Genomic DNA, 14,551 nt, shown 5'->3' on the forward strand with positions numbered 1-14,551 from the left:
AAGTTATGTTTATTATGTTAAGTTGTCTCCTCCCTCCTTGTCTGTCCATTCATTTCCATCATATTGTCCTCTCCTGCTCTGAGGGGAACATTATGTCTCCTCCCTCCTTGTCTGTCCATTCATTTCTATCAGCAGTACCTTTAATATCACATTCCATGCAATGCCATTGAAACTGTTTGGAGGAGGATTCACGTATCAATCTTTTTGACACATAAACATGACATGGTGGTGTAAGTAGAATCGGTAAACAAATCTAATATGGCCACATGAACTTTTGAGGAAAGTCGGGTTCTGTAGTAACGAGCCTTGTGCAATATTGTTTTTCACAGCCAGGTACTCTTCCATCAATGCCCTATACATATTATGTGGTCCATTTCCATTCTACACTTACTGCAGACAAACTGGGCATGACTAGGCTGACTCCTGACCCAGATAAATGAACACAATGTTTCAACAAGCATTTTTAACCGTGATGCCCACAAAATGTTCCTTCAATAACCCGCTCCCTCAATATGACGCCAAAATATTTCTCCTCCAGTCTACCTATAAAAGGGACGATTGTTACGGGACATGGCCCTGAGTTTGGTGTTATTGTCTCACTTTTTGTGGCTAAATTTATCCTTGTTTCCTGGTAAAAACTTGATTGTGGTGCCAGATTCATGTACTGTATCTGACCCAAATTCCACACAATGTTGTAATCTACCTTTCTCCCCTTCACTTCTTTCAGTCTTTCCTTCTTACTGTATTTCAGTCTTTCCTTCTTACTGTATTTCAGTCCTTCCTTCTTACTGTATTTCAGTCTTTGTCTTTCAGTCTTTGTCTTTCTGTATTTCAACCTTGTCTTTCTGTATTTCAGTCTTTCATTCTTTCAGACTTTCTGTGGCTGCCTGCTTTCTTCACTCTCTTCCCCCTCCTATTACTAAAGTCCATTTGAGAAGGATGACGATCCTCTTCCTGGGAGTCTTGTACGACGACTGTTATTCTACATAATATACAAACTATCAACACATAAACTTGACATACACTGAGTCACATTATCTAACAATGGCCTGTTGTAAGGACTGGTACTCTCTTACACCTTAATATCTCTGTATACTACCTACCTCCGTTGTGCCCTTGAACATGGGGCCACTGCTCTTCTCAGCCTCTGTACTACTCCCAGTGTGTCAGGTTGGGTACAGCAACACAATTAACAATATCTGTGCAAATTGTAGTATTGTATAATGAGACATCAGCCCATGTTTCGTTTCAGTCTAATCTAATTTTTCATTGTCCTGAATCATCTATAAATACTACAAAGCAGAATCAAGGAGTTAGCCAGCTAACTTGCCTAAATCTTCTGATAAAACTGTTTATTTTTTAGGAAGATAAGGAGTTAGCCAGCTAACTTGCCTAAATCTTCTGATAAAACTGTTTATTTTTTAGGAAGATAAGGAGTTAGCCAGCTAACTTCCCTAAATCTTCTGATAAAACTGTTTATTTTTTAGGAAGATAAGGAGTTAGCCAGCTAACTTGCCTAAATCTTCTGATATAACTGTTTATTTTTTAGGAAGATAAGGAGTTAGCCAGCTAACTTGCCTAAATCTCCTGATATAACTGTTTATTTTTTAGGAAGATAAGGAGTTAGCCAGCTAACTTGCCTAAATCTTCTGATATAACTGTTTATTTTTTAGGAAGATAAGCTTGAAACGAGCATGGTCTAATTGATTCAACAAACAAAAACACATACCCAAGTTTATCGTTTTTGGTTACTTATTAAAGTTAAACTTGTTGATCCTATTTTGTAGTGTGGGATACAGCTATTTATTATGGTGTGTGTGTGAGTCTGTGTGTGAGTCTGTGTGTGAGTCTGTGTGTGAGTCTGTGTGAGTCTGTGTGTGAGTCTGTGTGAGTCTGTCTGTGTGTGTGAGTCTGTCTGTGTGTGAGTCTGTCTGTGTGTGAGTCTGTCTGTGTGTGTGAGTCTGTCTGTGTGTGTGAGTCTGTCTGTCTGTCTGTGTGTGAGTCTGTCTGTCTGTGTGTGAGTCTGTGTGTGTGAGTCTGTGTGTGTGAGTGTGTGTGCATTTGTGCATGTGTGCATGTGCATACCATCATTGGTATATTTTAATCGCACAAGTGTAGACTATTCCATGGGATCAGCTAGAAGAGAGAGAGAAATAGAGGACAGAAGGAAAGAAAGGGAGAGTTATGGCTGGGTTTTCTATTTTGGGGATTTTGGACAGCCCAGATCCCACCGCTGACACCAATTCACGAAGTTCAGTCGGGAGCTTAGAATGCAGCACCTCAGCTTTGGTTCAGTCCCAGGTTATCCGTTCTCTCCAATGATATAGTCTAACGAACAAAGCCTTGACTCATCATCTTAACTAATGTCTTTCTCTCCTCTTTTATTTTCCTTCCCTTTCTCTATAGTGGATGTGCAAGTTCCTTGCTAGGCTTCGTCACCACTCCGGACAGAGTGGCCCATGGACCTGCGTACCCAGAGGTTGGTGCGTCCCGAGCCTGACTCGGTTATGCTGGCACCCCACCACTCCCTCTTCCTGGGAGCATTCTCAGCCCAGGACTCCCAGAAGCACCTGCCACAGCACATCCCCTTGAGGAGCCCGTTCACAAACTTTATAGTTGAGATAGCCCCCCATTGTACTAGCCATGCTGTCACAGAAGCAATCAATGGCAAATATAGGAGGTGTGCCCTCTTTCCATCTCTATGATCCCTTTCCTCGGGCTGATATAAGTTCCTGAATATTGTCTATGGCCCAGTTTGCCGGTCATCACTAGTTACCACAACCACAAAGTCAAAAACCACACCTATTTCAAAAATGTATCCTTTTCAAATGTGATTTTAACCCTAACCTTAACCACACTGCTAACCTTAAATTAAGACCAAAAAGCTCATTTTTGTTTTCATGAATGTTTACGATATAGCCAATTGGGACTTTGTGATTGTGGTAACTAGTGAAAACCCAGTGCGCTTAAATGCAAATCTGAATGGTCTCGTTTCAGTACGAGTACGACATGGAGCAGAGTCGCCAGGAGAAAGAGCCGGACAAGAGACAGGAACTGCAGCAGCTGATGTATAAGGATAAGAGTGAGCAAAGTAAGTAACTGTGCCCCCTGGCCCTGTGGAGGACACATTGCATGGGATAGAAACGAGTAGAATGTCATCAGTATGTTATGGTACTCTATCACAGGAGGTTGGTGGAACCTTAATAGGGGAGGACATGCTTGTGGTAATGGCAGGAGCGTAATCAGTGGATATGGTATAAAATATGGTTTCCATGTGTTTGATGCCATTCCAATCGCTCCGTTCCAGCCATTATTATGAGCTGTCCTCCCCACAGCAGCCTCCACTGTACTGTATATCAAATCAAATGAAATTGTATTAGTCACATGCGCTGAGTACAACAGGTACAGTAGACCTTACAGTGAAATGCTTACTTACGAGCCCCTAACCAACAATGAAGTAAAAAAAAATATGAGTAAGAATAAGAAATATAAGTAACAAGTAATTAAAGAGCAGCCGTAAAATAACAATAGCGAGACTATATACAGGGGGGGGGGGGGGGGTGTACCGGTACAGCGTCAATGTGTGGGGGAATTTGTTAGTTGAGGTAATATGTACATGTAGGTAGAGTTATTAAAGTGACTATGCATAGATGATAACAACAGAGAGTAGCAGCGGTGTAAAAGGGGGAGGGCGGTGGGGGGGTAATGCAAATAGTCTGGGTAGCCATTTTATTAGATGTTCAGGAGTCTTATGGCTTGGGGGTAGAAGCTGTTTAGAAGCCTCTTAGACCTAAACTTGGCGCTCCGGGTACCGCTTGCTGTGTGGTAGCAGAGAGAACTGTCTATGACTAGGGTGACTGTAGTCTTTGACCATTTTTAGGGCCTTCCTCTGACACCACCTGGTGTAGAGGTCCTGGATGGCAGGAAGCTTGGCCCCAGTGATGTACTGGGAAGTATGCACTACTCTCTGTTGTGCCTTGTGGTCGGAGGCAGTGATGTAACCATGCTCTCGATGATGCAGCTGTAGAACCTTTTGAGGATCTGAGGATCCATGCCAAATCTTTTCAGTCTCCTGAGGGTGAATAGGTTTTGTTGTGCCCTCTTCACAACAGTCTTGGTGTGCTTGGACCATGCTAGTCTGTTGGTGAAGTGGACACCAAGGAACTTAAAGCTCTCAACCTGCTCCACTACAGCCTCGTCGGTGAGAATGGGGGCGTGCTCGGTCCTCTTTTTCCAGTAGCCCACAATCATCTCCTTTGTCTTGAAGGAGAGGTTGTTGTCCTGGCACCACACTGCCAGGTCTCTGTCCTCCTCCATATAGGCTGTCTATCACTGTTGTGTCATCGGCAATGATGGTGTTGGAGTCGAGCCTGGCCTGGCCATGCAGACATGATGGAACAGCGAGTACAGGAGGGGACTGAGCACGCACCCCTGAGGGGCCCCTGTGTTGAGGATCAGCGTGGCGGATGTGTTGTTACTAGAGGTTGACCGATTAATCGTAATGGCTTATTAATTAGGGCCGATTTCAAGTTTTCATAACAATCGGAAATCTGTATTTTTGGACACCGATTTGGCCGATTTATTATTTTATTTTTTTACACCTTTATTTAATATTTATTTAACTAATCAAGTCAGTTAAGAACACATTCTTACTTTCAATGACGACCTAGGAACGGTGGGTTAACTGCCTCGTTCAGGGGCAGAACGGCAGATTTTCACCTTGTCAGCTCAGGTGATTCAATCTTGCAACCTTACAGTTAACTAGGCCAATGCTACCTGCCTCTCGTTGCACTGCACAAGGAGACTGCCTGTTACGTGAATGCAGTAAGCCAAGGTAAGTTGCTAGCTAGCATTAAACTTATCTTATAAAAAACAATCAATCATAATCACTAGTTAACTACACATGGTTGATGATATTACTAGTTTATCTAGCGTGTCCTGCGTTGCATATAATCGATGCGGTGCGTATAGTTGCTCATGGTGTACCTAACCATGAACATCAATGCCTTTCTTAAAATCAATACACAGAAGTATATCTTTTTAAACCTGCATATTAAGCTAAAAGAAATCCAGGTTAGCAGGCAATATTAACCAGGTGAAATTGTGTCACTTCTCTTGCGTTCATTGCACGCAGAGTCAGTGTTTCTGCAACAGTTTTGTCCCGCCTAATTTGCCAGAATTTTACGTAATTATGGGTTAACATTGAAGGTTGTGCAATGTAACAGGAATATTTAGACTAATGGATGCCACCCCTTAGATAAAATACGGAACGGTTCCGTATTTCACTGAAAGAATAAACGTCTTGTTTTCGAGATGATAGTTTCCGGATTCGACCATATTAATGACCTAAGGCTCGTATTTCTGCATGTTATTATGTTATAATTAAGTCTATGATTTAATAGAGCAGTCTGACTGAGTGGTGGTAGGCAGCAGCAAGCTCGTAAGCATTCATTCAAATAGCACTTGCGTGCGTTTTGCCAGCAGCTCTTCATTGTGCATCAAGCATTGCGCTGTTTATGACTTCAAGCCTATCAACTCCCGAGATGAGGCTGGTGTAACCGATGTGAAATGGCAAGCTAGTTAGCGGGGTGCGCGCTAATAGCGTTTCAAACGTCACTCGCTCTGAGACTTGGAGTGGTTGTTCCCCTTGCTCTGCATGGGTAACGGTGCTTCAAGGGTGGCTTTTGTCGTTGTGTTCCTGGTTTGAGCCCAGGGAGGAGCGAGGAGAAGGACGGAAGCTATACTGTTACAATGGCAATACTAAAGTGCCTAAAAGAACATCCAATAGTCAAAGGTTAATGAAATGGTATAGAGATGGTATAGAGAGAAATAGTCCTATAATTCCTATAATAACTACAACCTAAACTTCTTACTCATGTTAAAAGGAACCACCAGCTTTTATATGTTCTCATGTTCTGAGCAAGGAACTTAAACGTTAGCTTTCTTACATGGCATACATTTACTTACATTTACTTTTTTCTCCAACACTTTGTTTTTGCATTATATATAAACCAAATTGAACATGTTTCATTATTTGAGGCTAAATTGATTTTATTGATGTATTATATTAAGTTAAAATAAGTGTTCATTCAGTATTGTTGTAAGTGTCATTATTACAAATACATTGCAAAAATCGGCCGATTAATCGGTAGCGGGGTTTTTTTTTTGGTCCTCCAATAATCGGTATCAGCGTTGAAAAATTATCGGTTGACCTCTAGTTGTTACCTACCCTTACCACCTGGGGACGGCCCGTCAGGAAGTCCAGGATCCAGTTGCAGAGGGAGGTGTTTAGTCCCAGGTTCCTTAGCTTATTGATAAGCTTTGAGGGCACTATGGTGTTGAATGCTAAGCTGTAGACAATGAATAGCATTCTTCCATAGGTGTTCCTTTTGTCCAGGTGGGAAAGGGCAGTGTGGAGTGCAATAGAGATTGCATCATCTGTGGATCTGTTCGGGTGGTATGCAAATTAGAGTGGGTCTAGGTTTTCAGGGACAATGGTGTTGATATATAAGGAATACTTAGATTATCATGTAAACTATGATGACCATGTCGTTTAGAAAGGCAATGTATGATGACACCTGTGCAATCTTGTAGGTAGTTTAGGTGTTTGTGTGCGTCGGTTTCGGTTAGTCCTTTGAATCCTACAATGTGTTGTATGGAACAAGGGGAATTCCATTATTTAAGTCAGGTTTCATGTGCAAATAGACTAAGTCAAAACAAGGAAGCAAGTACCATGGAGGACTTAATAATTATACAATGTCATGTTGTTTGATGTCTTTTACTTTCTGGAAGGAAACCACTGTTAAAAAAATGCAGCGAAGCAATCTGTAATTCACCAAATTCCTAAGAACCTGCCCATCAGAGTTCAGCTTCAAAGGGGTGAAATGCTGCCTGCCCCCTCTTTTTACTGACAACGTCTGCTCTTGTTGATTCTGCCCGTGAGGAGATGACCAGGCCTCTGAGAGACGCTGATGGTAGGGTTCACCTTTTCTATTTGACAACAGAAAAACTGTCTGTCTCTTGTTGTCTAATAGAAAGGCTGAATTATCAGAATGGGATTTTGTATTGAATTTTCTGAAATTACAATGCAAACTGTTTACATTTAGCCTCTTTAATGGCTTATCATGGTAAAACTTGCATTTCGTGGTTGTCATGCGGTTGTCTGACTGCTGTTACAAGGGAAATGCATAGCATCTCCTCTAATGTTGACGTTTTCAGTAGGTGCATTGAATATCCAGCTTTAATAAGTAGGAATAGAGGTAGATTGTTGATTTTAACACATGAAACTGCTTGTCAGTTATTATACAGTACAGATAAAATCTGACACTAAAATATAAAGTTCAGGGTTTGGAACCGGTTCAGGGAACAGAACCAAAAACCGGAAAATAACAAACAATTTCCTGGAACAGAATCCGAACCATGATAGGAAGGTGATCTATACTGTTGTGGAACAGAAACGTTATTTTTAAAAGCATGGGAACTGTTAATAATATTATTTTACATTAAGGGAATTTTTTTCAGTCCCACAAAAAAAAGCAACAAGGTTTGTATGTAAAGCCCTCACTCTGTCACACATAAACGTATTCCAGTGTCTTTCTGCCAACTGGAAATCTTTGCCAGTGAGTGTGTAGGCAACCTGCCCCTCCCCATCTGGAGTGTGGTCTACTGATGTTACTTGTGTGGTTCAGAAATTAGGGAGCGATTTTTTTATTAGAGAAGATTGGATTCACTTTTTCAATCCTAGTTAGGTATACTATACAGTGCCTTCAGAAAGTATTCATATCCCTTGACTTATTCCACATTTTGTTGTGTTACAGCCTGAATTCAAAATATATTCTAATATGTTTTTTTTCTCACCCATCTACACACAATAAACCATAAAGTGAAAACATGTTTTTAGAAATTCTTGCAAATGTAATGAACATGAAATATCTAATTTACATACAGTAAGTATTCACACTCCTTTGCTATGACACTCCAAATTGAGCTCAGGTGCATCCAATTGGTTTTGATCATCCTTCAGATGTCTTACAACTTGATTGGAGTCCACCTGTGGCCAATTCAATTGTTTGACATGATAGAAACACACCTGTTAATAAAAGGTCCCACAATTGACAGTGTGTGTCAGAGCAGAACCTATACCATGAAGTCCAAGGATCTGTCTGGAGATCCCCTTCATTTTTTCCATTTTTTTTTAATGTTACAGCCTTATTCTAAAATGGATTAAATTAATGTCAATCATCAATACCCCATAATGAAAAAGCAAAAAGGTTTTTAGAAATGTTTGCAAATGTATAAAAAAAACCCAGATACCTTATTTACATAAGTATTCAGACTCTTTGCTATAAGACTCTAAATTGAGGTCAGGTGCATCCTGTTTTCATTGATCATCCTTGAGATGTTTTGATTTATATTGGAGTCCACCTGTGGTAAATTCAGTTGATTGGACATGATTTGGAAAGGCACATAGCTGTCTAAATATAAGGTCCCACAGTTGACAGTGAATGTCAGAGCTAAAACCAAGCCATGAGGTCGAAGGAATTGTCCGCAGAGCTTTGAGACAGGATTGTGTTGAGGCACAGATCTGGGGAAAGGTACCAAAAAATGTCAGAAGCATTGAAGGTCCCCAAGAACACAATGGCCTCTATCATTATTAAATGGAAGAAGTTTGGAACCACCAAGACTCTTCCTAGAGCTGGCCGCCTGGCCAAACTGAGCAATCGGGGGAGAAGGGCCTTGGTCAGGAAGGTGACCAAGAACCCGATGGTCACTCTGACATAGCTTCAGAGTTCCTCTGTGGAGATGTGAGAACCTTCAAGAAGCACAAGCATCTCTGCAGCACTCCACCAATCAGTTCTTTATGGTAGAGTGGCCAGGCGGAAGCCACTCCTCAGTAAAAGGCACATGACAGCCCGCTTTGAGTTTACCAAAAGGCACCTAAAGGTCTCTCAGTCCATGAGAAAATGAGAAACACAATTCTCTGGTCTGATGAAACCAAGATTGAACTCTTTGGCCTAAATGCCAGGCATCATGTCTGGTGGAAACCTGGTGCCATCCCTACGCTGAAGCATGGTGATGGCAACATTATGCTCTGGGGATGTGTTTCAGTGGCAGGCACTGGGAGACTAGTCAGGATCGCAGGAAAGATGAACAGATCAAAGTACAGAGAGATTTTTGATGAAAACCTGCTCCATAGATCTCAGGACCTCAGACTGGGGTGAAGGTTCACCTTCCAACTGGACAACGACACTAAGCACACAGTCAAGACAATGCAGGATTGGCTTCGGGTCAAGTCTCTGAATGTTCTTGAGTGGCCCAGCCAGAGCCCGGACTTGAACCCGATCGAACATCTCTGGAGAGACCTGAAAATAGCGGTGCAGCAATGCTCCCCATTCAACCTGACAGAGCTTGAGAGGATCTGCAGAGAAGAATGGGAGAAATTCCCCAAATACAGGTGTGACAAATCCTGTTTTTGCTTTGTCAATATGGGGTATTGTGGTGAGATTATTTAATCCATTTTAGAAAAAGGCTGTATTGTAACAAAATGTGGTTAAAAATCAAGTTGTCTGAATACTTTCCAAATGCACTGTAAGTGTGTGGGTGTGTTTTACTGTCGGTCTGAACACTCTTGCAGACATCTCTCTCTCTTCTCATCGTTTCTCTACTCAAGGACCGTATTCATAAAGTTTTCCCAGAGTAGAAGTGTTGATCTTGGATCAGTTTTTCCTTTCCGGTCACAATGAATACGATTAGATGGACACAGGGCATTTGATCCTAGATTAGCATCTCCTACCCTGAGTCGCTTTTGCACAGCTTAGATACAGGGCAGAGTTCAATCAAACCTGCAAGGTGTCAGTTCACATGGTTCCTGGATCTGCAATAATATTGGTTAAAAAGTGCTATAGTTCATCCCTTAAAAACATTGGGCTTGTATCTCTGATGATATAATGTCTGTCTGTGGTACTGTGTACAGGTACGCTGAGTGAAGTTTGCTGTTGTTTTTTTGATGCAGTACAGTTAGTTGCTCATCGGACTGAGTCATTAAAACTTGTTTTTCAACCACTCCACAAACATTTCTTGTTAACAAACTATAGTTTTGGCAAGTCGGTTAGGACATCTACTTTGTGCATGACACAAGTAATTTTTCCAACAACTGTTTACAGACAGATTATTTCACTTATAATTCACTGTATCACAATTCCAGTGGGTCAGAAGTTTACATACACTTAAGACTGCCTTTAAACAGCTTGGAAAATTCCAGAAAATTATGTCATGGCTTTAGAAGATTCTGATAGGCTAATTGACATAATTTTAGTCAATTGGAGGTGTACCTGTGGATGTATTTCAATGCCTACCTTCAAATTCAGTGCCTCTTTGCTTGAAATCATGGTGAAAAACAATTGTAGACCTCCACAAGTCCGGTTCATCCTTGGGAGCAATTTCCAAACGCCTGAAGGTACCACATTCATCTGTACAAACAATAGCACGCAAGTATAAACACCATGGGACCACACAGTCGTCATACCGCTCAGGAAGGAGACACGTTCTGTCTCCTAGAGATGAACATACTTTGGTGTGAAAAGTGCAAATGCGTAATAGGGTATTTTATTGTACCCAAATTATGGCGTGCCGTGTAAAGGAACTGGGACAAAGACCAAAACAAACACTAGACAAAACACAGGGTTGAAACCCAAACAAAAGAGCAGTACCTCGAATAAATAACACAAGCACACAATGATTAACAATGAGACCTGTAATCATCTGCGCAATCCACAATGGCACGAAAGCCAAAACACACAGCACAGGTGTTCAACCGAACCAACAGACATTGTTACAATAATGGACAGGATACTGGTAAACCAAGGGCACACTTATACAATTACTAATCACTGGGAATAGGGGCCAGGTGTGCGTAATGAATGTTCCGGAGGGATCCGTGACACTCTGATTGGGTGACTCTGTTGACGGACAGGTGCTGTGGCCAGTCCCCTGGTGAAACAGAAACTCAGAAGCCAAATCCTGAAGAGGACGGAGCAGGCCGCCCTGGAGACGACCGCCTCCAACCCCACCAGAAACACGCCCAGGAGTTACAGGTGAGAATCGACCCAGGAGAGACATTGATTAAAGTTTCTACTTTAAAAAATGTATGATTGTGAGAGAGAGAGAGCTGTGTGTGTCCACTCATGAAAATATACTGTTATTAGACTCCCATGCCTTTGGTGGAACTACCATCTTTTTCTTCTCACCTATCCAATCCTGTCCCACAAATGATCCTCATAAGGGATGAAAGTAAGACAAATGTACCTCTAAAACAATCTAGATAGGCCTGAGTGACTCTGGTCAGTGGTCACCAACCTTTTCTGAGTCAAGATTACCTTCGAAGTCAAAAAGCAAGCCAAGAACTACCACTCAGATTTTTTTTACATGACTTAAAAAATAACATTAACCTAATAAAAACTCTTCTGTAGGAATGACATTTGTGAAGTAGGCCTAATACTTTATCACAGCATATTGGCTAAATGTATGGCCTGACAATATTGTTCCTTTCAGACTTTATTATATTTCAAAACTCAAGCTTTGATAACAAAATAGATCAGTTGGTGTAGCACTTGCAAGGCACTACTGAGCATACATTTGAATAATTTATAACAATTAGCTGTTTTATTTTACTGGACTGATGGTACTGTACCTGCATCTGATTGTTATGGTGCGTTCAAGACAACTGTGAACTCAGGTGGAAAAAGAGGTCAAATCATGACGTCAGTGAACTTCAGGTCGGAACGTCGGAGCTTTAGAAAGATGCCAGAGTTTCCGAGTTGTTCAAAACCATTTTCCCCAGTCGGATCTCGTTATTTTCAGAGTTCACAGTTGTCTTGAACACGACATTAGTCTCAGTGGAGGGAAGAAGAGAGCAGGAAAGGGTCCGCGTCTCATGGTCACTGCTCTCTCCTTTTTCCCCTCTGTTGAGACTGACAAGAGAGAGGGAAACAGTCTTCCACCTGATGCCGTTAACTTGAGTAGCACCGCATCTGCCTCAGGCACAAATTCATATTGTTCCTATGACCAGAGAAAGTCAAATACTTCTCGATATTAAAATAGACAAGCAGCTAATAATAATTAAAACGCAGGGCTATCGATACACTTGGCTACTCATTCATTGCAGCTGCATCTTGAGTGGAAGTAGAGAGAAGCACGTTTTATGTTTTGTAACAGTGTTGAATAAAAACACTGCTGACAGCGCTGAATAAATCTTAGACATGAACTCAGTCATAAAAACAGCAGCTGTTTGATGTATTATTTCACAGTCTCTCTCTGGTCATGGTTTTAAATGTTATTTAATCTCACACAGACTAGTATCAAACTTTACTGTGGCTAGGGTCGTGGGTAGGTGGGTAGCTGTAGGTAGGCACGGTGATTTGAGCTATCTGATTGGCCAGCACAGTAGGCCCGCATGATTTAGCCACAGATCTCCCATTCCACCGGGTCGGCGGAGTTTGTCTTTTCAGACAAACGAAAGGGAACACTGCCGACCCGGTACTACCAACAGAGCAACCCACAGAAAGAAAAAAGGAGCACAAGCTTTTCTACAGAAATGTTTGGTGATCCACTAAGAATACCTTGAAGATCGCGATTGACCGTTTGGTGACCACTGGATTAGGTGATAGATTACAGCCTGACTAACTGGCCTGAGTGACTCATTAGATTAGGTGATAGATTACAGCCTGAGGTACTCATTAGATTAGGTGATAGATTACAGCCTGAGTGACTCATTAGATTAGGTGATAGATTACAGCCTGAGTGACTCATTAGATTAGGTGATAGATTTACAGCCTGAGTGACTCATTAGATTAGGTGATAGATTACAGCCTGAGTGACTCATTAGATTAGGTGATAGATTACAGCCTGAGTGACTCATTAGATTAGGTGATAGATTACAGCCTGAGTGACTCATTAGATTAGGTGATAGATTACAGCCTGAGTGACTCATTAGATTAGGTGATAGATTACAGCCTGAGTGACTCATTAGATTAGGTGATAGATTACAGCCTGAGTGACTCATTAGATTAGGTGATTACAGCCGGACTGACTGGCCTGAGTGAAGCAATATTTTACAATACGATTCTTTACTGTCCATTTTCATCAACATTATTTTTGAGGCCACCAGTAATAGAACACAAAACAATAGACACTTAGCAATGGTTATTTAACATTTTGGTGGATGACTCTCAACTGACTGTCTTGGTTGCATAGGGAACTGGCCCCAGATCCTGACATGCCCCCAAAGCCTCACATGGTGACCCCTGTTGTCCATCATCCACCATGTGACCAACGCAAGGACATGCCCCTCAGAAGAACAGGTGAGACATTTTGTCGTTTGTACATTTACTACAAGATTGTTTCCCGTTCTCACTATGGTGTCATCAGGTGACATTGTAAAAAACATGCGGTCGACTCCTGACAATGGTTTGGGTCTGCCATGAAAGATGTGCTAAACCAGAGCACAGCAGTGCTCATCTAGGATCACTTTGACCTTTTAGAACATAATTAATCAGATTGCATGGACAGGGATATGATCCTACAGTAGTTCTGCATTCCTACTCTGATAGTTGTTGGGTGAGTTATGTAGTTAGATACATGTTAACACACATATACTGAACACTGATGTAGACAGAGACAGAGTTCAGAGGGGGGAGACATCAAGCCTAGAGGGCAACAGAGAGAAAGAACAAGAGAGTAAATTACTAGACAAAAAGAGAAAGAAAGCATGAAAGAAAGACCAAAAGTTAGTTACATAACTAAAGTATGTGTAAAACAAACCTTTTGTGAGAATGTCAGGCATGTCTGTCTTACTGACTGGGGGGATGAATAACATACGGACATAGTGTGTATGTCAGGCATGTCTGTCTTACTGACTGGGGGGATGAATAACATACGGACATAGTGTGTATGTCAGGCATGTCTGTCTTACTGACTGGGGGGATGAATAACATACGGACATAGTGTGTATGTCAGGCATGTCTGTCTTACTGACTGGGGGGATGAATAACATACGGACATAGTGTGTATGTCAGGCATGTCTGTTTTACTGACTGCGGGGATGAATAACATACGGACATAGTGTGAATGTCAGGCATGTCTGTCTTACTGACTGGGGGGATGAATAACATACGGACATAGTGTGAATGTCAGGCATGTCTGTCTTACTGACTGGGGGGATGAATAACATACGGACATAGTGTGAATGTCAGGCATGTCTGTCTTACTGACTGGGGGGATGAATAACATACGGACATAGTGTGTATGTCAGGCATGTCTGTCTTACTGACTGGGGGGATGAATAACATACGGACATAGTGTGAATGTCAGGCATGTCTGTCTTACTGACTGGGGGGATGAATAACATACGGACATAGTGTGTATGTCAGGCATGTCTGTCTTACTGACTGGGGGATGAATAACATACGGACATAGTGTGTATGTCAGGCATGTCTGTCTTACTGACTGGGGGGATGAATAACATACGGACATAGTGTGAATGTCAGGCATGTCT

The 14,551-nt window shown here is 41.7% G+C and overlaps 1 protein-coding gene across 3 annotated transcripts in view; it reads left to right on the forward strand.

The window, feature by feature from the left end:
- Positions 1 to 14,551, forward strand: part of LOC109891643 (histone deacetylase 7) — an 88,463-nt gene that overhangs the window by 27,644 nt on the left and 46,268 nt on the right. For 2 of the 3 annotated variants that reach the window (XM_031825647.1, XM_031825648.1), the window contains exons 3-6: positions 2,407 to 2,479; positions 2,998 to 3,091; positions 10,973 to 11,093; positions 13,252 to 13,358. In XM_031825647.1, the coding sequence (XP_031681507.1) occupies positions 3,010 to 3,091; positions 10,973 to 11,093; positions 13,252 to 13,358 (310 nt within the window). In that variant the 5' untranslated portion in view covers positions 2,407 to 2,479; positions 2,998 to 3,009. The other variant, XM_031825649.1, reaches the window with a different exon arrangement.

Source organism: Oncorhynchus kisutch, linkage group LG5 (genome assembly GCF_002021735.2).
Source record: "Oncorhynchus kisutch isolate 150728-3 linkage group LG5, Okis_V2, whole genome shotgun sequence".
NCBI classification, from domain to species: domain Eukaryota; kingdom Metazoa; phylum Chordata; class Actinopteri; order Salmoniformes; family Salmonidae; genus Oncorhynchus; species Oncorhynchus kisutch.